At 33.6% G+C, this 27,568-nt stretch overlaps 2 protein-coding genes across 3 annotated transcripts; one reads left to right on the top strand and one right to left on the bottom strand.

Annotated features, from left to right (window-relative positions):
- Window positions 1-2,798: 2,798 nt before the first annotated feature.
- LOC110100935 (lipid transfer-like protein VAS) lies at window positions 2,799-6,361 on the bottom strand. The gene is made up of 3 exons (XM_020828657.2): window positions 5,917-6,361; window positions 5,776-5,811; window positions 2,799-3,177 (listed from the first exon to the last, which is right to left on the bottom strand). Exons 1-3 carry the CDS (start codon window positions 6,251-6,253, stop codon window positions 3,068-3,070), a joined length of 483 nt encoding a protein of 160 aa, XP_020684316.1. The 5' UTR covers window positions 6,254-6,361; the 3' UTR covers window positions 2,799-3,067.
- A 13,623-nt stretch (window positions 6,362-19,984) lies between these two features.
- LOC110100934 lies at window positions 19,985-26,559 on the top strand. 2 transcript variants are annotated; one of them, XM_028695761.1, is made up of 8 exons: window positions 19,985-20,196; window positions 20,277-20,423; window positions 20,493-20,590; window positions 20,721-20,793; window positions 20,883-20,943; window positions 21,011-21,096; window positions 21,200-21,289; window positions 22,612-24,792. In XM_028695761.1, exons 1-8 carry the CDS (start codon window positions 20,092-20,094, stop codon window positions 22,621-22,623), a joined length of 672 nt encoding a protein of 223 aa, XP_028551594.1. In that variant the 5' UTR covers window positions 19,985-20,091; the 3' UTR covers window positions 22,624-24,792. The 2 variants fall into 2 exon arrangements, with proteins under 2 accessions (XP_028551594.1, XP_020684315.1); XM_020828656.2 differs by lacking the exon at window positions 22,612-24,792 and adding an exon at window positions 26,335-26,559 and having other exon boundaries at window positions 19,986-20,196.
- The last annotated feature ends 1,009 nt before the right edge of the window (window positions 26,560-27,568 follow it).

Below are 27,568 nucleotides of genomic sequence, written 5' to 3' on the forward strand. Positions count from 1 at the left end.
TCCGGAGTTTGGAACATACCTATGACGGTACAGGTCCTGGGCATCCATTTACTTATTTAAGCCTAAAAAATTGATGCTAGAAACTCTTTTCCCAAGATCTCCTGAAAAGTGATTGGTGGTATGTATCCTCACTTAGTTACAATTCCAAAGAAATCTTAATTTTTTCAAATTTTTTGTGCGAAATAATACTTTTTTATGAATATACACACTATAAAGACTACTACATATGCAACTTCGACATTCTAGAACCACACAGTGGCAGGCACAGGGAGAATGCCAACTCCTATAATTGGTCGTTGATCAAGTTGTTGAGCTAGGGAACGGTGCAGAGATCGCTGCATGTAGATTACATAAAAAAGATAACTTATAACTTCTCACAAGACACAACTACATAACAAAATAAACTGCATTAACATATTAGATACAAATTTTAATAAGCATGGGGAAGAAAGCACAACTCAAACAAACATAGATACTAATACATAGCTTTACTATTTCCTAACCAGCATATGCATGGAGTTTGGTTTGAGTTAGGAAGCACTTGAAGTTAAACTCAAACTCATACTGAAGGTATTGCTAGTTCTCAACTTTGAAAATCTTCATTGGCTTGCCTTCAGATAATAATTCATTCATCCGATTCTTATAGAATTTCAAAGTGAAATCATCCATACGAGAATACCAAGGAAAATATAAAATTACATCATCAAGGTCTAGGTTGTTGCAAGTAGCATCACCCGAATGGACGGCTTCTTTCTCATGTCGTATCTCATGATATCACAACTGTAAAAAATGAGAACTAACATGATGATGATCATGTTCCAGGAAACTCATTTTTAGATATTTCCAACCGACAGGATTTAGAAAATCTCCCGTCTTGTAGATTTTTATCTTCATTATTTCAGCATGCATATGCCAAAGTACATAATCCTCATCTTCTAACCATGAATGGATGCAACACCTAAAAATCTCATTTGCATTTGTCTTTTGCTCCAATGGACTATTAACGACCCATGTCATACAAGCATACATTCTTCTACTTACACTATCAAAACTTTCTTTGTTGGGTATGCCTCCATACATGGTCAATTCATTTTAAAGGCGGCAAGTAAATCCTACACATCTCAACTTCATATGTACATGCACCACTTAAAAGCAGAGGTTAAAGATATCTCACCTTCACATGCATCTAGACAATACAATTTTGCTTAATTGGACATTACATCTTCACAAGTAATCTATATGATAGGTTGTTGTAAACTACATCATCATATTAATGAAGAAGAAGACAAGATGAAAAGGATCTTATGCTATGAATAATTTTTTTTGCAGAGGAATCCTAAGTGCCCACCAACTATAACTATTTAGTAAATGCTGATATTGAATTGACATATCATGAATACACTTATCTAATTCATTAAATGTTACAAATAAAATAGATAAATAAATGCTAAGATTTTCTGTTCGTAATATAGAAGACTTCTACATTATAAAAAATGTTACCAACTCAGGTTAAATTCTCCCTTCCCGCTATAGCATCTCACTATCCCTACTCTCATCAAGATCATCCTAGAGGTTTCACACAAGTGGTTGGCCATGTCAACCAACTCACCATTCATTGACCACCTTTTTATCTCAGTATTGGCCTGCAAACTTGCTCGGGCACACTCGCCCTCATCTACTCGGCATCATAGAGCTCCCTTAGAGATGACACATTGAAACCTTCCGACCTTACCCTCCTTCAATCAATCAAGAAGCGACATATGTTAGGGTAGTGTGTAGTATTGCACATGCGTTCATCATAGAGCTCGCTTAGTTTTATTAACCCTCAAAGCTCTATAAATAAAGGATGATGAGGAATATTAAAAAAAAAAATTTAGGACTTTTTAAGACCTTCCAATAGGAGATGCCCTTACCAATTTTAATACTCATATTCTCCAACCCACCCAATCAAAGGAACAATTATTACGTCCTCCGACCGGATGTAGAGGAACGTCCGGTCGGAGGCAAATTCCCGCCAAAAAACGAGTTGTTCAAAGGTCTCTCTCTCTCTCTCTCTCTCTCTCTCATAAGTTTTTGGGTCACTTATCTAGTCCCAATTTCAACGTGCTGTAAGGTCAGACATCCCCCATGAATAAAATTGGATGCAACAGTATGCATCCAACGAGACAAAAACTGTATGAATCCAAGCATGTATAAACCCTAAACTAATTAAACAAGGCCTTGGACCGATTCGACCTCGTATAAGGTGCCTGATCGACCCAACTTAGGCGTACAGTCTGAACGAGTAACGAGCTTAAAAGGCACCCAATCAATTGACCTCGTCCTCTGGGTTAACAATAATGCTCCCTATACTCTATTCATCTTGAGAAGCTCAAATTCGTCTGCGTCATGTGACGAGACACTTTGATTTGCGTGCAGTTTGAATTTGAAAAAATTTGGAGATTGAAGCTTCTTGGAGCTATTACACCTTGTAAGTCGCTGAATTTCTTTTTGATAAAGGAAAGAACATTTCACGGTAAGATATTAAGAAATTTTATCATATTTTTTATTAGTCCTAAATTTGACCTATAAGTTGATGTCCTACTGAATATGTTATTCATCTCCTTTTGTTCAATAACTAACATTCATAGATTAATGCTCAATTCCAAACATTAATGATTGGCCATTCACCCATATAAAATATTTGTTTACCAATGCTGTTAAACTTAGCAATCAAATAATGTTCATCAATGCCTTAATCAGGAAATTTTTTGAGAAAGCTCGTGGTCCATTAATTTTATATTTTTAGCATGCCTCTCTTATTGAAAAAAGCTTGCGTAGACTATTGGAAGCAAAGGATACAAAGCAAATTTCAAAATCTAAACATTGAGGGTTGGCTAGTTTAGTTATCTGGGCATAACAATTGTAACAGCCCTATATTTAATCAGTAAATGATCAAATAGCTCACTAATCGATCAATGTCTCTAAAAGGGACACAAAGAAACACAATTCTCATATAAAGAGTAAAACAATCGAGCAAAGAAGCGAGAAAATGGCTGCAACAAATTGCTTTCACGTTAAGATCCTCCTATGCCAAAATGGACCACCATATTAAAAACAGACCCGACATACCCAGCAAACCGACCTGCTTTGACCCGTTTGCACCATTGCTGCCATTTCCAGGTGTGGCTGGAGTACCTACGAAATACAAAAAAATCATAAATTCCAGTGCTCCAAACTCTATTGACCACATTAGATCAGAAAAAACCAGTGGCATTACGAAGGTATTATCAAAGTCATTGAGGTTTGTTGGCTTGTAGATTTCAGCCAATTCCGAACCAAGCAAACATATAGGCTTCTTTTGGGATTACTTTCTCACTGCTTCTTAAAAAAACTTTTCAATAAAAAAACTAAAATATTTATAATAAAAATATGTTTTAAGAAATGATAAGAATGCCGTTCCAAACGAAGCCATAATCTTATTTCTAAATGATTTTCAATCTTCAAGTCAAATTCATATCCCAAGAGCCATATACAGTGGGTTGATTTTTCTTATAAGCAAATGCTTAAGCATGGGCAGAGCTCCAAATAACTTTGTTTTTTAAAATACCTATAAACAGATTCAATAATGAAAGAGCTTAAAGATTGAGAAGTCCAGACACTTGATAAAACGAAAGACAAAGATCCATTTCACAAAAAGAAAAAAAAAACGGGAAAAATGAAAAGTAATTTGATTGATCCTCGAGCACTTCAACTTCTTCCTTTTGATAAAAAATAAATAACAATGGTGAGAGATGCAGCAAGAAACTAAATGTGCAAACTGTTCTAGAGTTGTATCATTAGTTTCATGTAGGACTTTCTAGAGTACTATGAATAATTATGCACAGTTACTAGAGAATTAGAGAAAGATATCGCCTTTGGAGAAAGAAGCCTTGGAGCCTATTAAAGAGGAGACACTCCTCATTTGAATCCATGTCAAGAATTTGAGAATAAATCCCTTTCGCTTGTAAACTCATTCATCATTCATTCCCACCACCTTCAAATTTTAAGCTTTACCAATTTTCTAACAACTTCACCCAACCAAATGAGTCCTAATGTGTCATAAGAAATAATAGATTTTGGCCCATTATTCATAATGGGAAAGTGATGAGAATAATTAAGAATAATGGAAGTAAAGAAAACTTAAATTTTGTAGCTTACTGTTAATTTCTAGCATAATTTGATTTTGCATTACGAGAATCATTTGATGCGAGTAGTTTGATGGCATTCGTTGATAAATATCAGATTTGAGATTGAACTTGACTTAAATCATCAGTTATGCTTATCTTCATGCAATAGGGGTAAGAGAAAACAATGGACCTTCTAACCATCATTTAATTACATCAAGATTTGTGTCAATTGCCCAACTAACATTAATAAAGCATATCTCACGAATACTAATTCTAGGGTTATTGCCTAAATCAAACTATACAGTTCATATCACCATTTACACCAATCTTAAAGCCATCAATATAGATTCGATCATCCGATTTAGATTTCTAACAAGACTAATGTAAGTATAGAGTTGCTCTATTGATCCATCCATTATCATCATGGGTATAGTTATCTTTAAAGGTGATTTAACTTTTTCGCTCTTCAATCTACCATATGACCAAAATAACATCGATTGAGTGACATTTTGAATCAAGTAATATTTTAACTTAAAAAGGCGATGTGAATCTTCTATCCACTCTTAAGTAATACTTGAACTACAATTTTAGTAAAAGTAGCAAAAAGATTTTATACTTACGGAGGATTTTACATGGTTACAATAAATTTATGAGCAAAATTTCATAATATATATATTTATATAATAGAATTTATCCAAACTTATGGATGGCAAGGGTTACCTACGATGACCATTTCATTCTACCACTAATATTATGCCCACCAAAGTAGAAAAATTAATGCATTTCCATCCAACACCTCCTAAAGGGAAAAATAAAATGACTCCTTCCTCACATATGTTTTCATACCAAACGACAATGTATGATAAATTAGTTTCAATTCTTATTTATCTTTAACTTCAGCCATTGCTTTCAGTATTTGTGGTCTTTCCGTAGACAAATATATTGGTAAATCAACGTTTTATTTTAGTTAATTCTGAAATAAAATACAAATATATTTCTTTGTTTCTTGTATAATACAACAAATACAGCCATTCAATTAAAACTAAAATTATTAAATGGAGAAATTTTGGGTCATTACTTAAATTTAATCAGGATTTTTGCCTAATTAATGATTTATTTTAAGTGAATGAAATATGTGATTATGCAATCAATTTTTATATTATATTCAATTCAAAACAAATTCAATAGTTAAAAAATTCATTCCTAATTAAATTAGATACAAACTTACCTTTAATATTAGTTAACATAATTTTTCATCATACTAGGGCAAAGAAAAATCCATGAAAAAGCGAGCAATAAAATTACTAAGGAGACTAATAGATCGTACATCATATATTATATATATAAAAAAATTTAACTGAGTCAAACTAATTTCAAGAGAGCCGTCTTCATGACAGAGCAATTTCAGTTCCGATTTGATTAAAAGTGCATCGATTATTGCAAAATTTTCAGGTTTGGACAATCATCAGCCCTAATGTTGCCTGAACTTAGCAAATCTGAAAAAGAGTATTTGGTTGTTTAATTATTGAATTGAAAGTTTCCCCAACTGGATCAAAACCAAGAAAAAAAAAAAAACTAACGTAATTTAAAATCAAACTACCAGTAAACATCGGATGAAACTCCTTACCTGGAGAACCAGGATTCCCCGAAGGCGAATCTGCAGCTGCATAACAAGACAGGAGAATTTGAATACAGACTACACCAACATCAACGGCAAAGATACTCAGGCAAAAATAAAAAATCTGGAAATCGGAGGCAGGAATCGTACCGGTGGACTTGCAGAGACTGTCTGAGGAATTGGTGATTCCGCAGTAGAACGGGAGTTTGATGGCCTGGTTTATGTCGACACCAAGACCCTTCAAGATCTCGGGGTTTTTGAATATATAGCAGAGACAAGTCAATTCGTTCGTCACCGCATCCTTGAGCGGCTTGCAGCATTCCTCCGGAGGATTCGTTGAGTTCAGGTAATTTCGGCACGGTATTAGCTTCGATGCGCAAGTAAACTGTGTTGCCTGTGCCTCCACATTTGCCGCCAGCATCGCCAATATCGCCGCTGCCAACAGCGCGACTGTCACGGCGCTCTTCTTAGCGGCCAAAACCCCCATGTCGCTCAACTCAATTAGGAGACTTCTATGGCTTTCTTCACCTCCCTTGGTCTTCCACTCTCCGCATTCATCTTCTTATATCTAACCCTCCTCGGATAAATGGTTTTTTTGGGGGAGTACGTCTGGGTTAATTTGCCCTTCCAGGTATTGCGCCAGCGGTTGTAGGGACCGGCCGGTGAAGAACCGCAGATGCTTGACTTCTCCATTGTGTAAAAGTAAAAGACTAATGCTTCCTTATAATTCCTTTTAATTTCATTTTGAATAAGTCAATTGAATTTAGAAATATTATTTATTTTTTTTATTTAAAATGAGTTCATTTGAATTATCTCATTATCTACTTATAATCATACTTTTTTGGACTAATATTTAAATTATGTATTATTCAAAATTTTAATTATGTAATTAAGTATTAAAAAATAAATGTAGCCAAAATTGCCTATCAAATGAGTGACTTGCTAACACATTTTTAGTTATGTGCCAGTGGCCCTACTAATGGACTTATTTCAAAAGAAGTTACTATTGCAAGTTATCCATTAAAAAAGTGACTTATTACAATAAATTAAAAAAATAATTTAAAATAAAATAGCTAGAAAGTACATTAAATAAATATATGTTTAAAAATAATTTAAAAATAAAAATAGAGAAGAAAATAAAAAATATAGAGTTTGTGTAAAATATAATTTATATATTTTAATAGAAGTCAATAGTTGAAATACATATATATTGATCAAACTTTGATTACAATGAAATTTTTTTATATTCAATTTAATTTGATATTAATATAATATTAAAATAATATTATTATTATTATCTTGAACTATATAAAAAATTGATTTATAATATCTTACTTTGAATCATTCATTAGCCACCCTTTCAAAACACATTGTTTGAACATTTACATAGATAAAATATATGTGAATGTGATAAGAACTTTCAAGCCAATGTATAGGGAGAAACTTTGAATTGTTATTTTTTTTTTCCTACCACTTTAATTTTTTTTTTGGTATAATGCTTATTCATTAGAAAAAAAAAATCGATTAAAATTTTAATAAATTTTAATATCAAAATAAAAAAGGTTCATTTTAATCAAATTTTGATCAACATATACACATATATTTAAACTATTGACTTCTATTAAAATATAAAAAATTATATTTTACATTAACTTTTTTTTTTTGTCTCTATCTTTATTTTTAAACTATTTTTTAAAATATATTTATTTAATGTTATTTCTACCTATTATATTTTTTAATTATTTTTTCTAAATTTAATATAGCAAGTCACCTGGGGCAACTTGCAACTATAATTTTTTTTTTAATTTGTCGTTTGTAAATCAGGAAATGGCTCATAACTTAGCAAGTCGCCCATTTGATGGACAACTTTGCCTACTTTTATTTTTTTAACTTAATTTTATAATTAAAGTTTTTAAGTAATATATCATTTTTACATCAACTTCAACTCAATTACACTTTGATCATTTCTTTTATATTGTTTAAATTATATAAATTGTTATTTGAAAGAAATTAATAATATTTAAATATCATAAAGAGAGGGTGAGATGGATTTAATTTTAGTGAGTTGAGGAAATGGAGAAAAAATAGTTTAGCAATTTGATAATGATAAATTAAAAAAATTATATTTTAATGTAAATATAATTTATAAATAATTAATTAGTATTTAGATTTTATTTAATCAAAATTAGGGTTTTACATCCTTGCTTTGTACGATGATCCAGCATACACATAGATAAAAGATAGTGATGCAATAGTTATAAAAAATGACATAATTTTTTTATGTGAAAACCCCCCAAAAAAGGAAAAAAATCATGGAGCCTAGGTAGTTAAAATGATTCAACTAATTTTTGTCATTGATTACAAAGATAAACTTCCTCGGGAGAAGGCGTTGGCAAAATATAGCGATTACACATCATATATAGAACATTATATGGTTGGACATGGAAAAATCCAATGATATGAGAGTTGTTCTTAAGAGAACGTTGATCTGTTTGTTTTTTTGGTAAGACCATAGTTGGGTGATGGTGATAAAAGGGATCATAATCTGAAGACCGATGTCGAAGGGACCATAGTCGGATGATAGAGGTCAAAGAGACTATAGTCAAGTGATGGTGGTCATAGGGACCATAGTCGAGCAACTGTGGTCGAAGGAATCGTAGTCATGCAACGGTGGTTGGTGGGACCATAGTTGATGGGAGACGTATATTAGAATGATTATAATCGAGCGATAGAGATATGAGGGACAATAGCCAGCAAGTGAATAAGGTTGGAAGGTCTTCAGTTAGGCAACGGAGGTCGATGGGATTAAAGTCAAGCTACGGTGGTCAGAGGTGTCACAACCTGACCTGATATCACACAGGTCATATTGTGTTCGATTGTGGCAAGCTTTTGGTATCAGAACTTAGGTTAAAGAAGTGAATTATAATAGAGTCATAGGATTTAATTGTAAAAGTGATATACTTATTAATATTTTGGGCACTCATTTTGTTTATTTTTATATACATGTGTTACGTTCAACTATATTTAGTATTTTTGAGATGATTGATCCATCTCATCCAAATCAGGATATGAATTATGACCAATAGTCAGAGCTTTAGTCAGACAGCTCAGATTTAGGGCAAAGCTCTTGTGATCAGTTCTACGGTGATTTCTCATATTGCAGATATAATAGCACAACCGGTAGGCTTGGCTCACACACGGGTTATTGGTACCCACTCTGATAATATGGATAGATATTTGTATAATTTTATGATATTAAAGACTCCTAAATTTTCTGGTTTTATTGAGCCTAAAGCTACTAAGGATCGGCTGATGAGGATAGAGAAAAATCTGGATTGGATGCATTATTTTCCTAAGAGGAGATTTGCATTAGTTGCATTTTTATTAGTTGGTTAGGCATGACACTGGTGGTTAGGCCAGTAGAGAGAAGTTTCAGGGTCATGTAAATACCCTGATTATTTGGAATGAGTTTGTTGAGACATTCAAGACATGGTTTGTATCTTTGTCTACTAGGAGATAACTATAAAGCTCTTTTATGAAGTTGATTCAATGAAGTATGTCAGTGATGCAGTATGAGACAGAATTTACTGCTCTCTTTAAGCATGCTCCATAGTTAGTTAGCACTTCGAGATGCTTTGAGGCAGTGTCTATTAGCACATTATATTATAGACTTTTCTTAGTTAGTCAAGAGGGCTAAGAAGGTAGAGACGAATCTAATAACAGTGATAGACTGCAAGAAGGAAGAGATTTGATGGTGAGACAACTTGTAATATCCATTATGGGAAAAAAAGCATGCTTGGACTTGTTGAGTTCAGAAGGAGGGGACTATCAATAACAATTTCTTCTGGATCAGATACAGGTAGTGTTGCTAGTTCTACGGATTCAGTGAGTGAGGCCCCATTATGTCAACAGTGTGGTAGAAGGCATAGTGGTCAATGTTATAGAGCATCAAGTAGGTGTTTTTGTTGTGGTCAGTTTGGACATAAGATCGATGAGTGTCGACATGGTAATTTTGATAGATGTTTGGATTTCAGAAGCTCTACATAATCGGCCATAGGTGGGCCGAGGGTACTACCACCTCTACCATGCTTTGATGCTTCTGGTAGTTGGGATGTTGGTCTGATATTACGAGACCAGCCTTTTAGGGTTTATGGGGTGCAAGTAGTTTAGCTACTTGGGTCCTAGTACAGCCATGTGGTTACAATTTGATGCGACAAGAGGCCAGTGAGTCTCCAGATGTTGTGACATATATGAAAGTTCAGGGGAGGTTGTAAGACCTTGTTGAACTATCCCAATGAACACCAAGAGGGGGTGAATTTGTTATTTTAAAAATTACCCTTTGAAAATCTTTTTCTTTTAAATTATAACCAAGTTACAATATGCAAGAGAAAGTAATTACAAAAATCTTGATTTTCTTTTTCAATTTTTTTAATGCAAGTAATAAAAAATATTTTTTATTTTATTTTCTTTTTCTAACACAAATTAGATCCAAGAAACTGAAATTTATAATTCAATCAAAAATTGTAATAAAACAAAAAGTGTTACAGGAAAATAAAATAAAATAAAAATAAAAGTGCAAAAAAATTAGAAAAAATACACCAAAACTTTATATTAGTTCAGTCAACCTCGGCCTAAATCCACTCCCCGGAGTCCTCTTTAGGTATTGTACTAACACTATAGTGACTCTTATTTAGTCCTCATAATAAGACAGATAAACCCTTACAAATAATTTCCACCAAATTAGTGCGATGGAGAATTGAAAGCTAGGTCACCCTCTTGTTGATGACAATGAACCTCGAAGTGTTTATCACCCTCCTAATGATGGTAATGTACCTTTGAAATCTTTCTCACCCTTTTAGTGATGTTAGAGAGCCTTCAATCTTTTTTCACCGTTCTGATGAAGACAGAGACCCTACGACCCTGAACGTTGAAGCTTCTCTCCCAAGTGCAACTCCAAGAAGTCATCAAGATCACTAGATGAAATAATGTGCAAGCTTTTTTTTTTTGGAGCAACCTTGTGAAATCCCCTCAAACTCCTCCCTCATGCATAACCTCACCTTCTCATTTTCTAAAGCCCAAGAACTCTCTCAAGAACTTCTCCCTCAAAGTTCCTTCAATAGCTAAAAGTCTCCTAAATACCAATTGGAAATACTTAAGTACAAGGCTTTAAAATCCCCTAATTATTCAATTAAGCTGTCACTTTTTATATAGTAACATCTAGAATTGTATAGTACAATTAATTCAAAATAGGGGTTCGTGTAGTACGATGGAACAACTATTCTAACGATCTGTTCAAATTGTGTATATTGATCACACGTACAGTACGATCGAATGATCGTCCGATACGATTAGATCAATTGTGTATTGTTCATAAGAGATGGTCTTTAGGACGATTGAAAATTATATGTATTTGTCGTATAGTAAAATTGATATCGTACTAGAGATTAGTTCAAAAATTAAGGTTTTGTCTAGTACTATCTTTGGGATGATCAAATTTTGTCTATGTTAGTCGTACAGTACGATTAGTCATATTGATTAAACATTAATTGGATTGACTAATCATGAGTATTAATTTAAGTAAAATTTCAATTATCGTATAATATAAATTGGATCATACAATATGATTAGTTCAAAAATTAAATTTTAAAATACTTAAATACTTAAATCTCGTGGTAGCTAGGATTTCATGATGGAAATGAATTGTACATTATGATATACATCGTATAATACAATTAGTTCAAAAGCATTAATTTTAAGATTAGCCTTTAACATTTATTCTTTGAATAACTAATAGTACAATACGATTTGAATCGTATTGTATTATTAGTTAAAAAATTTTCAACTCATTTTTTTCACTCCCCTGTATGTATGTGCACGATCATCAATTTATCATATACCATTACATGGATAGACTTAAGAAATATAAAATAAAGGAAATTAAAAAAAACAAACTCTTTCAAAATATTCTATTTTACCTAAACATGAGCCTTGAACATTCTTGAGCAGTGTATGATGTACCTAAAATGTTAGTACGCACCGAAAAATAATATGCAATACTTGTGCTAGAAAAAAATGAAAATTCAATCAATAATATTTGTTATCATCAAACTAGAAATTCTGAATTTCAACAATCTTCCCCTTTAGTTTAGTTGCCCCATATGTTTCTCCAAATAAAATTATTCAATAATTACAATAAATTGTCATAAATTCTATGCTTTAATTTGAAGTTATTTGATAGTTTATATACTTTCATATCATAATTATCTTCTCATGAAATATTACACATCAAATGTTAAATTTTTAGAGCATTCAATTCATGATTAAATAATCTAAAAAATTTATCAAAAGGTTGCCTCTAATTTTAATGATATTAAAGAATACTAATGATATTTTTTGTCTTTGAAGATCAAAAATTGAAATTTAATTAATTGATGTATAATGGTAGACATTAAATATTTGATTTTAATATTGCTAAGATATATGAACTTATTTGATTTAATCCACCATTGACTTGTTGAAAAACATACTCATGCTAAAATATCAAGTTAATGACCCTTATCTACAAACTTAGGGTCTATTTCAGACAGCTTTTTCGTTGCTTTTCTTTTTAGACGGCAAAGATAATTTTAATTGACTGCTAATTTCTCACTTATTTTAAAAAATTTATGAGGTGAAAAGTTATTTTTTTAGCCAACATAACTAAGTTATTTTTCCCACATCAATTTAACAACTAGTTTAAAAAAAAAACTACAGCCATCCCAAACACCTTAGTGTATGTTTGGGGTGGTGATTGTAACTTTTTATAAAGGTAAATGTAAAATTGTTGTGAGTATTTTTAAAAAAATGGAAGGCAACATTCTTACAACTACTATGCATTAGTAGGTCTGATTATAAGAAATAATAATCCACCACAAAAATTTTTAGAAAATAATGAGAAATCAACAAAAAAAAATAGCTGCCAAATAAAAATATGATGTTATCTCAAAAACAAAGTAGTTAGAAAAGCTATCCCAAACAGATTCTTTAGCTTTTAGGTGAGTTTGATCATTGGTTTGTCTAAGACCACTCCAACCTTTCGGCAAACAACCGAATGGAGGCCCTCAAACGTCGCAACCGAAGGCCTTTTCCTCTGTCATTTACAGTGCGACGCCAATATTGGCGTCACACTATTCATCTGCGTCATTTTTTTGGTCTCTACCAAACTTGCGGAAGAAAGGCATGAAAGAAGAGAGCGACGTTTAGGGGGCAAAATGGCATTCGATTGGAGGTGAATCACGACACTTTTTGGTTTCAGTGCATTTTGGAGTGAAAATTGAGATTTTCGGTTGGAGATGCCCTAACATAATTTCAATACTCCCCATTTGATTTAATTCGTAATCAGCGTTGTCATAGTCGATAGCTTAATTATGATCGAATGGTTTACTTGGTTTATAGCTCTAATAAAATTTGAAATTAAAATTCAAAAGCAAGTAATTCTCCACTACATAATATTTGATAGTATTAAAAATATGTCATTTAAAAGCAAGTATTGATTTTTATTTTATTTTATTGTAGAGTTAATCAATATTAAAAAAAATCTTAAAATATATAAAAATATTAAGTTTAGTCTCGCATAAAATATTTTAAAAAATACATCAATATTAAATTATTATTCCTCATTCATTAACCAAACTTTTGAATTAAAACAGATTTAGCATCCAACTCAATTTATATCCAATTAATTTATTCTCTAATAAATACGAAAACCTAACCGGCGGTAAATGTACCGCTTGTTCACATTGACTTGAGACTTGGAGTGGCCTAACGCTTATCAAGAAAGATCGTCAACCTTCTCGGCTGGTTAATTTCCAAGAAACTAAAAGCACAAATAAATAAAATGAATAATATAATGAGAGCAAACGGCACTTTATTCTTTTCAAAATTCTATTATCAACTTTTTTTTGACTAAAGAACTAGGGGTGCCAATTCGGGTCAACGGGTCGGGTTCGGGTCGAATCTGAAACTGACACGATACTATTTGGGTCAACTTGAATCCAACCCGTTTTTAAAAACGGGTCAGGTTTCCAGACCCCAACCCGACCCGATTGGGGTCCGGGTCAACCCGACTTGACATGAATGACCCAGGTTGACCTTAAATTGCTAGTTTTCGGGTCAAAAATAGGATCAATTATTTATTTTTTCAAACAAGTGCGAGATTGAATGCTGTGAGCGGCGAGAGCGTGTGCTGCAAGCATAGAGCGTGAGAATGAGTTGCGTGATTGAGTGTGAGGGTGGCATGGTAGTGTGGTGTCAATTCGGGTCAACGGGTTGGGTTCGGGTCGAACCCAGAACTGACCCGGCACTATTCGGATCAACTCGAACCTGTCCCGTTTTTAAAAACGGGACAGGTTTCCAGACCCAAACCCGACCCGATTGGGGTCCGGGTCAACCCGACTTGACATGAATGACCCAGGTTGACCTTAACTGGCTAGTTTTCGGGTCAAAAATAGGGTCAATTTTCGCTTTTCGGGTCAAAATCGGGTCAAAACAAGTCAATCTCGGGTTTCCGGGTCAAATAGGGGTTTTTGTGTCAATTTCGAGTTGCTGGTCAACCCGAACCCGACCCGTTTTTTAAAAAGGTGTTGATTTGTTGAACCCGAACCCAACCCGTTTGGGGTCCGGATTGACCCTAAACCAAATTTTTTCGGATCGGGTTCGAGTCGTGTTAAAATTGACACCCTTATTTGACCAATTTTAGAAACGAGGAGTTTAATAAATTTTATTATAAATATGAGTATACGGGTGGAAATTTTAAGAATGAGATACTATAAATTTTATTTTCGCGGATTGACCCTAAACCAAATTTTTTCGGATCGGGTTCGAGTCGTGTTAAAATTGACACCCTTATTTGACCAATTTTAGAAACGAGGAGTTTAATAAATTTTATTATAAATATGAGTATACGGGTGGAAATTTTAAGAACGAGATACTGTAAATTTTATTTTCGGTTTTGCTCATTCTTAATTTTTTTATTCTGTGCGTTTATATTAATAATAAAATTTATTAAAGTGTTCGTTTCTAAAATTTGTCCCCAAAGATCACTCAAACGAGGAGTTTACCTGGATGAACCATTCAATTCATCCAGGTAAATGCATTCCCAATGAACTGTTAAATCCTTTGATTGCTCCTTTTACGCATGAGGAAATTAAAAAGGTTATATTTAGTGGGGGTGACTCCTCTACACCTGGGCAGATGGATTCTCCTTTGCTTTCTATAAAAGAACTTGGCATATTACGGGTCCCCTCATTTGTAAGGCAGTTATGGAATTCTACTCTTCTGGTTACTTACCTAGAAGTGTTAAAGCCACAGCTTTGGTTTTAATTCCTAAAGGAGCTCATGTTTCTACTATCTCTGATTTCAGACCTATCTCCTTGTGTAATGTTTTGTACAAAATTTTGGCGAAGCTTGTTGCTAATAGATTAAAAGATGTTCTTCCGATCATTATTCATGAAAGTCAATCAGGTTTCATCAAGGATCGTTGCTCCACGGATAATATCCTCTTAGCATATGAAATTCTAAAAGGCTTTAACAACTCTTTTTGTGCTAAGTTGGATATTCTCAAAGATGTTTTTGTAAAGTTCAACACGGTTTGACACATAAAAGGTTTTCAGGATAATTCGAACCGACCTTATGGCTGGTTCATGATTGAATTGGTTGAACTGGTCAATTTTGTCCGGTTTTAAAACCTTTCATGTAATAAGCTCTAGGGCACTGAGAAGGTGGCTCGAGCTCGACTTGATAAATAGCTCGTGAGTGGAGCTCGATGAGCTAACGAGTCCAGTTTGAGCAAGTTCTGACTCGACTACTTAACTCGTGAGCTGACTTATTAAAAAATATTAATATAATATTCTCTTCAATATATAATAGGGTTCATGATTTTAACTTCAAAGTTTTTTAAAATGTTAAAAAATTTATAAGCTCTATATTGACGAAGAATTATCAAATAAATGAAATAAAATAATTCAAGGATATAGCTTTGAAGTGTTAGCAGTCGTCATTTGGTGGTTTTTGACAATTGGATTCCAAAACGTTAACTTTTCTCTCGTAGATATTGGGGATGTCAATTGCTTGATTGTTCAAAAAAATCGGGCAAGCTGATTTGTTTATGGAGTTTTTAAGCTTAGTGCCTTTGGTCTCTATTGCTCTCACTATATTATTTTGTTATTTGAATTAATAAATTATAAAATTAAATTAATTTAAAAATATCATTTGTTGCATCCTGGAATATTCGCGGCGATAGAGAAATATATAGTTTAACGTCTTAGAGTAGTATGAAGATGCAACACACAAGCAGATGAAAGAGATAGCGTAGCATTAATAAGAGACACTGTAGGTTTTACATAAAAACCCCTGAAAAGGGGGAAAAACACGAGCACTAACCCAATTTGAATGAATCAACTAGTATTTATAATAGATTACAAATGAGACCATTTATTGGGAGAAGCCTTTGGCTTAATGGTCGGAAGGATCATAGTCAACAGAAGACTGGGGTCAGAAAAACCGTTGTTTAGCGATGGAGGTCCGAAGGACCATAGTAGGCGACAGAGGTCGGAAGGACCATGGTCGGCAGGAGACAGGTGTAAGAAATACCGTTGTCTAGCAGTGGAGGTCGGAAGGACTGTAGTATGTGACAGAGGTCGGAAGGTCCGTAGTTGGCATGAGATAGGGGCCAGAAATACCGTTGTCGTAAGACAATGGTTCGGCGGGAGTCCGGGCTTAAAGTGATGGTCCGGTGGAACTCCAGGCATTAGGTCGTTTGCTAGCCATCTGAGGGTCTTAATGATGTTGGAATTTTGTGATCTTGGGTTTGTTGGATTTGCCTCGTCGATTTGCTCGATTCGACTATAAGCACGTCACATTTGAAAATCATTTGGTAATCCAAATTATGATTCGAACCTTCCAACAGTGCTTCAAACCCTTGATTTAGACTTATTTGGTGTCGTTGGTTTGTATTTTCGAGACATTTAGTTTGACTATAAATTTACTGAAATCGAAGTTCAGATGGTTCCAATTTTAATTTTGAAAGTTTCCAAGTTTATTTTGCCTCGGGATTCGTGCCCAATCACGAAATATATATATTTTTTTATGTATCAATCTTATTATCATTTTTCGTTATCTTAAGTCAACTTTTAGGTAGCTTTCAATAAATATTTAAGAATCATTACCCTATGCTTGTCGGCATAATTCGGTTAATCAATTACATGCTACAACCAGGATCACATCATAAAATTTTTATTTAAAGAAAAATTTGTCGGCCTACCCACTTGTGCAAGGTATTATCTTTTAAGATCCAACCCATATTAATTATAATATTAACTATCAACCTTCCTTGCTTATAAATGCCACATTTATCATATATCAATCACATCATTTTTCTAAGCAAGCCAATATCATGTATGAAATATAATGTAATATAGTAAAAATTATAAAATTCAAACACTATGCATTTACTTAAAAAAAACATACATTCTAACTTACTTAGTGAAATTCAATTATATTATAGTCAAAATGCTCGAGAGGATCAAATCTATTATATACAAAAAGGTCCATGATAGAAGTTTGATAAATTGAGAGAAAATATATTTTTGAATGATTCGAGAGTGATAAAATCCTTAGAAATTAAAATCATCAATACAAAAATAAGAATATAATCACTTACTTGAAATAGAACAAAATCTGTAATATTAGCAATGAACTAAAAGGCCTCAAAGAATATTCTCTCTCCTCCTCTTCCTCTCCCCTTCTTTTTTTCCTTTCCTTCCCATCCAAGCAATAAGAGTTGGGAGGGAAAGGGTGGCGGTGAGAGATATTTATCGGAGAATATATTAAAATTTTATTTTATAGTTTTTGGAATCGCGATGCTCTAACCCGGCATCGTTGCGCTATATGCTAAATACATAAGGCTTTAACACCACAATGGCGATTCCTAGCATTGATGCACTCATAAGCACAATGCTGCTATGCTCATAAGCACAATACCACATCACTCTAGTTTAGTCAAAATTCAATATTTTATTTTTAAAATCATTTTCATAATTATCAAGTTGTTCTAATAGCGAGGTATTAGGTTTATAAATATCAAAATCAATTTGTGAAAATTCATTTATTATTTTTAGGTCACTAGCTAGAGAGAGGGAGATAATTCTAGAGAGGGAAATTTGGATTTGAAGGTAATTTAGCCAATTTTGTATGATGGGTCAGTTGAAAAAATTGCTCATCTCAAGATAGGTTATCCATAAAATTTAATTTCATCACTTTTGTGGATGTTTTTGGTATTTTATTTAATTTAGGTTTATATAAACACAAACTTATGAAGACTTAAAGAAGTTTTCGCTATGTAACTTTTGATATATGATATAATATAATATTTTGATCACGTTGATAGAAAATATATAAATTTTCATTAGGTATTTAGTGTTACACACTTGTTTAAGTATTTTTGTGAGCATGTTATTGAAATTACTATATAGTAATAAATACTTTAAAATAATGCTATGGACTTTGTTCATGGATTATTTTCTTATTTTTAGAGTTGGATGTGCATACAAGTTACCAATCCATACTATTATTTTTAGGGAAATTTACATACATACCACTTTATAACATCCTATTTACATATCTAACACCTAAAACTTTAATATTACATACATACCACCCTATATGATTTTAATATCAAATATGCCACTCATACTTCCTTCCTAACACTCATATATTTCATTTCTACCACTCATATTTGATATAAAAATGAACTATGGGTGATATATATGTAATATTAAAGTTTTAGGTGTTAAATATGTAAATAGAATAGTATATAGTGGTATGTATGTAAATCTCTCTTATTTTTATTATACTTGTAAAATTTCATATATTTCAGTATCATGTTAACATATTGTTATCTATATAAGTTATTTTAGGGAAGGACAAGACCCTAGTTGATTAAAGAAAGTTGGTAAGGATTTGAAGTTCATGTTGTGTGTATGTTTGTGTATTTAAGTGTATTTTTTGGCAATCAATTTAATATATGCATGTTGGCCTCATGTGAAAAAATTGTACTTGACTTGTTGTTCATTATTAGTTTGATATGACTAAGTGAATTAAATGAAAATATTTATACTTGATTTATAGCTAGATTTCTTGGAAATAAAGTATTTTGTTAGTTGGGAGTTTTTAGTATGCACGTTATTAGGGGGAATTATTACGTCAGGTGTCCGGATTCGTCCGGACACCAATTCAGATACACCATGTCATCAAATACATCGGGACCCAGCGTATTCGGGTGACGTGGCGCGTTTGGATTGGGTGTACGGATATCCGGTGACCGAGCGTAATAATTCGCCCATTATTAGGGGTGAATCTATTATGAATCTTCATATAAAATAAATAAAAACAAAGAAAAATATAATATAACTAGATAATTTTAATTTTCCCAAACTCCAAGAAGAAGAGAGATAGGGAGAATGAGAACATGACTGAGAACTTTCATTAATTCATGTATGCATATCCCTTAATTTCTCCTTCATAAAAATATTTATATTATTAGTCACAAATTCATTATTAACTAACTTTTAACTAATTATCTACTATTAGTAACCTTTTAAAAATTAATTATCTCACATCTCCATTGTATTATTGTATTCAGAAGAGTAATTTTGCTTTAGATCATGTAGCTCATAGGTAGATGTTGCCCTTTCTAGGGCATGAATTTGTTTCAGGGAGGCAACACCCTTATTGATTGGGTTATAATTTTTTTTACAGTAAGAGCGAATGGATGAATTGGCCCCCTCGTCTTGGAGAGATTATTGGGTTTGGACATCGGACACAACTTACGCTCGGTATTCATAGTACTGAGCAGTACCGAGCAATACTGAGCCGGGTGCTGAGTAGTACCAAGCTCGGTACTGCTCATTATCGAGCTCAGTACCGAGTAGGAGGTAATGTGGCGCATTTTCATTGGGCTCCGAACACGCCCGATAACCAGACCTAATAATTTGCCCGGATCTTGGAGGAGGCTAATTGAGATGCATCCGAATGCCGATTCAGATGAGTCATATCATCCAATACATTTGTCAGAATTTACCTCCCGTTCAATCTGACCTCATATAATAATTTTTACTGGCGGTGATGATTGGATTTAAGTAAAATCTTGCCTAAATCCTGCGTAACGAATTGGTCATCCGACAGTCTCACTTGAGCCTCATCAAACCAAACGGATAAAGTTGCCATCCAGACCAAGAGGCCCAAGACCTCCGGAGCTGGACGCTTTTGCTTCAACCTCCAAGCCGGCACATGGCCGTCCTCGGCGGCGCATTCGCTGGCTCCTTTGCCGCCACCGGCTTTAGAACCCAGTCGATGAAACCACCATTCAGATTAGGGATTTCTTGCATCGGATGGGTAGCGCTTTCTGTTTTCTCCACCATTTCCTTTTCCTATTAGTGAGATTATCTTCATATCTTTTGATGCTTCACCTACAGGATCCGGAGGGTGTCCTCGGTCCGCCTCAGGGCGGCCACATAGCGCGGCTGGAGTTCCGGCGGCGACTGGAGAAGGACGCCAAGGCGAGAGAAGAGTTCAGTCATATGGTGCGAGAGGAGAAGGAGCGTCATCGAGCTCGCCGAGAGGTGTGTCCCTTTCCGTCGTTTTAGTTACCTTAATGCGAGCAATTGTTCTTACATTGGCGCCTTTTTCAGGCGCGGGTGCCACCGGAAACCAACGAAGGGCTCGTGGAGTACCTTCTTGACACTGAAGCCAGGGAAATTGAATTCGAAATTGCGAGGTTGAGGCAGCGGTGAGTTTTTTTATTTGCTTAATTGCGACCTTAATTGATATGTTATGAGTTTTGGAACCGAAGTGGAGTTCCTTTTGCACGGTGAACTGCATTGAACTGATTGTGGTGCAAACATATGTTGATGGTGCAGATTAACCAAAGATTTTTTTGAACACATACAGATTGAGCTTGCAAACCTGCGGTTTGCAGTTGTTAAAACTAAGGTCTATGTTCAAAGAAAGATGGCTTTCATAGCTATTAAGTCATAATAAGCTAAGGTCCAGTTCTGAGTTTCGTAGTTTTGTATTTGCAGGAAATGGAGGATAGGGTAATAGAGTTGGAGGCCATACAGAAGGTTTTGCTCGAAGGAACAGGTTTGCTGGAATGCCACGTCCTTTCATATTTTGAATGATACAAAATCTTTGATTTTCTCCCTTGTAGAAGCCTACGATAAAATGGAAGGGGACCTGGTGTTAGCAAAGGAAAGGCTTATGAAAATATTGCAGTCAAAAGATAGGAATTCAACTGTAAGTACCTCAAAAGTTCCTGGCAACTGAAGTCTTCCTAATATTATTGAGAAATTTTCTTTCTTCACTTGCTTTGACTTATCAATATTTTGTTTACATTTAGTTACTGGAAATGGTTGAGCGGAATGAGTTGAGTAGGTCTGTGTTGGCTCTTCTTGATGAGAACATTGCTGGTGCCTTGAAAAAGGATCAGGTTAGTTTTACTTTTTACAGAGGATGTGAAGCAACCTAGCATATTTTTCCCAAAATCGTATTTCAGTTATATTTTAGAAGTCCCAATTTGATTCTTAACATATGCCCTATTTTAACAGTACGTTCATCAGCCTATTGCGACGCTATTGTAAAATATATAATTTCCTACATTTGCTAATTTTTTCACAAAAGTGCCTGCAATAAATTCAATTGCATTTTTGAAACATTTTATTACAAAAGTGCCTGCTCAATAAGATATCTTGCAAACAGATTCATTCATAGATCTATAACAAAAAATAATAATCATAAATTGTAAAGGAAGAAGGAAACCGACAACAACAGTAAAAAATGTGAAAGATGAACAAAAACACAACAAGAAATATGCGGTTCGACATTTTTGGAGCTTACCTCCACAAGGAGAAATTGGGATTTAGGTTTACTGAATCGAACATTCACCCCCGCTACAAGATTTTAAAGCACTTTCATCTTTGTTCTTTATCACATCTACTTTGCATCATCAATGCTTGGCACCTTTTTTGGATCCGGCCCAAGCTACATGAATGCCCCTTCAGCCCTCAATTCTCTGTTTCGAATGGAGGAAGAATAAAATGAAAAGCAACGCAATTCTTCTCTCAGTTTCCCTTCTGATCTTAAATTGAGCAGAGAAGAAGAATTTCGAAAAAGTCAGCCCAACACCCGATTTTCATTCAAAAACCCGTCGCTCATCGATAGCTTCCCTCTTGATCTCTCTTCCTCTCTTAAAAAAAAAAGATCAAGAAAACCCTCTTGTAACTCCAAACTCATCGATCAGCTTCCAATCTTCCAACCCAATGAAAAGAGTTCTCCAAGCTGTCCTCTACCTTTTCACTTTTGTTTTTTGGCCCCTTTTGTGTCTCTTGGTTCCTTGCACATGTAGAAATTAAATATCAAGAAAAAAAAAGGGGCAAGACGAAAACAAGAATGCAAAACTCACTATATAACTGGCAATATAAAATGAGTGCTGAAAAAGAAACAGGAAAAAGACTTACACTAGATCCAAACATAATAACAATATCCAATTTGGATCTTATGTTCCTCAATCTCCTAAATGCTTTCTCAATCAGGAGGGTCTCTCAATTTGAAGGAAAGTCAAGTTGGGCTGGAATTTGGTTTTAGAAACTACCGTAGTTAGCATATATGCAGCTTTTTCATCAATTTGAACCTTTTGAACTTCATTGTTCTTTGAGCAAGTATATCTCCAATAAATTGTAATCTTATGTTAGTTTTGTTTTGTTCCTTTGTTTAATACTTTGACAACCAAACCAATGAGAGGAGTCTTTTTAGGTTTTGAGATAGTCCTCCTTCCGGATTGACGTCGACTATCTGTATCTAGCGCCTTGATTCTGAAGCATACTCCATCTTTGAAGTGAATGGAGAGAGCAGTGCTTCCCGTTCTTTTAGCAAGACTTCTATAAGAACATCTTTCTTAGACCGGAGAAGGGCTTGGTCTAAGTACTTGTCAAATGCTATTCATCACATTAGTTACAGTTTTTATTATTTTATTCTCAAACTCTTCCGATAATACTTTCATCCTCATATTTTTCTTTAAAGCCTTGATAGAAACCATTTTTAATGCATTTGTGGTTTATAAAGTAACAATATCTTAAAGATTTGCTTTCCATCTCACAATGATCATATATATATATATATTGAGAAAATATAACTAGTCAATAATCTCCTTTTGTTAGAACTAGAATGAGGAAGAAGAACTTGTTCTTCTTGATCTTGAATGAGAGAAAGAGAGAGGGAGAGATATATAATTTGGAGGGAATACAACTAAAGCTTTAGTTTTATTTCCTCCAAATTATGTGAATTCCCTCTCCTCCCCTCACCTCTCTCTATTGCAAGAAGAGCTCAATATGAGCTCTCAAGAATCTTTCTCTAGTCCTAACAAATGGTATCTAGATCCCAAACATAATTTCAGATCACAAACTCACAATTTTTTTTTACTTCAATTTTATTTTCTATAATTCACACCAACATCAACGGACATATTTAAGTATTTGAACGTCCAATTAACAATCCTCCAATGATCTTACTCAATATTAGCTATGAATCTATATATCATATTTGTTACATGTACACTATCAGGTTTAGTACAAATCATAGAGTGAATAAAACTAACCGTTATACCAGAATATGGTATTTTATCCATATATTTTTGTTCTTTCATAGTTGATGGTTACAAAACTTTAATCCTCAATTGAAATCTGAAAGGAGATGAAATTGATTTAATTGTGTCAATTTCAAACTTATTTAGAACTTTCCTCCAATTTATCATATTCTTAATCCTAGTGAGTTTACAAGCCACCTTATTCTTTATTATAATTTTCCCACCACTGAATTTATTCTATGAATCAAACTAGTACCTATTGAGAGTCATGTGTAATGTACAACTAAAATCCATTATCTAACCTTCATTCTTAAAATATGTAGTAACGGTCAAAACTTCATAATCTTTATACTCCTCCGACACAATTAAAACGTCACTAAACTCATGTCCTTTCTCTTTTATATATCTATGATGACAATTTCTTTTGAAAACCCCTTATGCAGTAAAAACACTTGAGTTTGTTCTTTGATTTGGACTTAGAACTGTAGGTTCTCTTAACCTTTTCTATTTTCTTCCACCCCTCCCCCCAAACATTTAAACTTCAAGTAACTTTAGATTCTCTTTTTATTTAAATTTGTATCTCCTTAGTCTTTAAAACTAGCTGAACCTCCTCTAATGATAATGTTTTTCAAGCATATTTTATAGTTACAACAAAAATGTTTATGTAACTTTAGGCAATGAATTATGTATACAATTATAGTTTGATCTCACTGTTCACCTTTATACCAAGTTTTTCTAAATCTATAATAATTTTATTAAAATAATTCATATTATCCTCTATACCTTTTCCATATTATATCTAAAACCAAACGTTTGACATTTATTGTGAATCCTATTTTACAAATTTTTTGTCATTTTCATATTCTCAGCAGTTATTTCTTTATATACCTTATGAAGAACCTTGTCCTCAAAACAATACAAACGTATTATACGCCAGCTTTATAATTTTGGTCTGTGCATCCACATCCAAAGAACTTGGCAAGTCTTTTTGCTCCTTCCAAGACTTCTGCAACTGTCGCCTGAACTCGAGTGACCTTCATACATTTTTACCAAATAAAAAAAAAAACGATCTTATCATCCAACCTGTTAATGTTGACCTTCAAAACCGCCATTCTAGATGAACACCTTGTCTTTCATACCAATTTTTAAGGATCTTAATATAAACACAACCCTCCTTTATGTTTAAATCAAATAACAATGAAAACTATCCAACCACAGACAGACATAGTTCTAAAACTGAGCTAGTATTTAAACAGTGCTACACGAAATTCAAAAAATTGAACTCATAACACAATTCCTACCATGTGATTTTATATCCAAGATTGCTTCCAAACAAATTGATCCACAATTACGTAAGAAAAAACAATAACTTCAAACTGTAAGGTTGAAAGAAAATGACAAGAACACTTGTTGAGAACAAGAACGCTATAAGAAATGTTTAGTTCAATGCAGTCGGTGTGATAGGAAACACTTATAGATCTCAAGTATTTCCTATTAATCTTCAGAAAACAACAAAAATTCTCCACAAAAATCCAGACAAAATCACAAAAACAGTAGATAATTTGTATTATTTGAAAAAAGGGAAACGGAAAATACCAAGATACAATTGATCCTCTATTCGAGAGGAGGATCTATCTCTCCCAAATCTCTAGACACTGCTAGAGCCCGAAATCTAAACCTAAGAGATATCAAATTTTAGCCAAATTCAAGATGCCCTAACCCTAGGAAAACAAACTATTTAATGCATACAATTCAAAAGAAAATCTCTAAACAATCGCTACATTCAATTTCCCTCTTAAACTTCCTCAAAAATCCTTCCTAATCAGTTTTTCTGGATTTCGCGGCTTGAACGACGCATACATGAGGCGGACTCCTCCGCCTACAGGACCGGCTGGATTGGTCTAACACGGAGCTTACATTCACGGGGATAATTTGGGACGTAGCTTTATTGAATAGAATATCCAACATGGTTATAAGATTGCAAGCACTTGCAGCTCTGTTCTTGATCATAGATCTACCTTGCATCGCCAACTCTTGCCTCTCTATCCTGATCAAACCCAAGCCACTCGAAAGTCTCCTTCATCTCTCAGTAATCGATCTTGAATGGAAGTAGATTGTAAGAAGAAGCCAAGCTCTGTTCTTGGTATCCTTTCTGTATCCTGATTCCTGAACCAAGTGGAGTGGAAGGCATCGAAGAAGTCAAATCAGCACTCAATTTCCCTTAAAAAACCTGACCCCAAATGACGGCCTTCCTCTCGATCTCTCTTCCTCTTTCTCTTGGAACAACATCAGAAAACCCTCTCCAATTCCACCCTTAAGCATTAGCTTTCCAATCTCCCAACCTGAGGAAAAAAATTGGTGCACTCTCTTTTCTCTCCTTGCTGCTCTCTGACTTTCATACTTGTCTTTCAGTCCCTCTTATCTCTGATTCGTTCTACCTGCAACAGTTAAACAAGCATTTTGTTCTTCTACTGTATTTTTGTCAGAGGAGCTCCTCGCAAATGTCCAATTTAATGTATTTTTAAAGCATTTCAAATCTAGCTTTCAATACCACACCGGCAATAGCTTTCCCATAGATGATCTTATATTATCAATCATTTTTTTGTTTGAGATGCTCATATCCTTTGTCAAGTTCCTATAGATTCTCATATCCCATAATGCTCATATGGCAGTTTGGTTTGGCAAATTCCTTCAGCTTTAGGCTTCGGTTGCGACAGCTTTTTTATTGCTTCTTAAAGCAGCTTTCGAGCACAAAAATTTTTAATTTTGAACTAGAAGGTTGTTTTAAGAAACAATAAAAAAGTCGTCCTAAACGAAAATGTAAAACTGCTTATTTTCATGGATTTGTAACTGTCGATTAATATTTTGTTTTCCTGTTAATATGTTATTAGCAGAAAGAAGCTGCTGCCTTCATGGAGAACGTCCGAGCGGCAATTCTCAAGTATATTACAATCTAGTTCATGAATAATAAATAAAGTTGATATTTAATTTTTTATGTAAAGTAGTACTTTTATATCAAATGCTTGCCACTTCTCCATTTTGGCATGTTATTTTAACTCTTAACTACTTCCATAATTTTATGGATTATGGCTTTGTTCCAAAGCCATGTTAGGTACTGAGATGCTGCTACTAACTAATAATCTGGTCCGAAATACTTGAGATAAAATTACTATGATGATTCAATAACAACATTAAGGTTTCGTTTGAGACGGCTTTTTTACTGCCTTCTTAAAGGAACTTTTTAGTACAAAAGTTAAAATTATTGTACTCGAAAGCTGCTGTAAGAAGTAGTAAAAAAGTCGTCCCAAATGAAATCTAAGTCTTTTTCTCACTACGTGGGGTTGTTAATATATTAAAAGATTCATATTATGATTATTTGATAAATTTTACGCTGACTGTTGATTATCTAATGCAGCTCTTTGCTTTTCTTATCTATTGCTAGGGACCTAACAATGACATAGTTATAAAATTACTAGTGTTTTGAAAACCGGACCGGACCGGCCGGTTCAACCAGTTGAATTGGGAACCGGCCGGCTGATCGTTCCGGTAGAACCTGTTAACCGCTTCAGCACTGAACCGGTTAAAAATCGGACGAACCGCCGGTTGAACCATAAAACCGGAGAACCGGGCAGTTTTGAATGAATTGTACGGTTCAAAATAATGCTTTTGTTCGCCGTTGATTTCACAATCCATTGTTAAATTAGTATGAATTTATATTTGAAATATTTATTTTTAAATTAGTATGAATTTTTATTATATTTATTTCTCTAAAATCATCATGAAACATATTTACATGACCCCATAACTCCATGTGAGCTTTTAACCTAAGAAAACTCAAAAAATTATATAAACAATAGCAAGAAAGAATTTTCAAGTGATGTGAGATTAAAAAGATGAGTTGAGGTTTATGAGCTCATAATATGTATAATGTTTATAAAATATATTTTTAAACAAATTTTTTAATTAGTTATTTAGAATGTGAATAATATTTATTTATTAATTATTAATAATAATTTATTTATACACAATAAAAATAATTATAAATATTTATTAATGATAAATTATTTTTACATAAATAATTTTTAGATATTAATTTAAAAATAATAAAAATAATAAAATATGAACACT

This window comes from Dendrobium catenatum, unplaced genomic scaffold (assembly GCF_001605985.2).
Source record: "Dendrobium catenatum unplaced genomic scaffold, ASM160598v2 fragScaff_scaffold_672, whole genome shotgun sequence".
NCBI lineage: Eukaryota > Viridiplantae > Streptophyta > Magnoliopsida > Asparagales > Orchidaceae > Dendrobium > Dendrobium catenatum.

Bases quoted from the DNA above. Each gene is read 5' to 3' on its own strand.
- LOC110100934 (XM_020828656.2), top strand. From the start codon at position 20,092: ATGGCCGTCCTCGGCGGCGCATTCGCTGGCTCCTTTGCCGCCACCGGC. The intron at 20,424-20,492 runs GTGTGTCCCTTT...CGCCTTTTTCAG, and splicing joins GTCATCGAGCTCGCCGAGAG to GCGCGGGTGCCACCGGAAAC. The intron at 21,097-21,199 runs GTAAGTACCTCA...GTTTACATTTAG, and splicing joins CAAAAGATAGGAATTCAACT to TTACTGGAAATGGTTGAGCG.
- LOC110100935 (XM_020828657.2), bottom strand. From the start codon at position 6,253: ATGGGGGTTTTGGCCGCTAAGAAGAGCGCCGTGACAGTCGCGCTGTTG. The intron at 5,812-5,916 runs GTACGATTCCTG...CTTGTTATGCAG, and splicing joins CAGTCTCTGCAAGTCCACCG to CTGCAGATTCGCCTTCGGGG. The intron at 3,178-5,775 runs GTAAGGAGTTTC...TGTATTTCGTAG, and splicing joins GGGGAATCCTGGTTCTCCAG to GTACTCCAGCCACACCTGGA.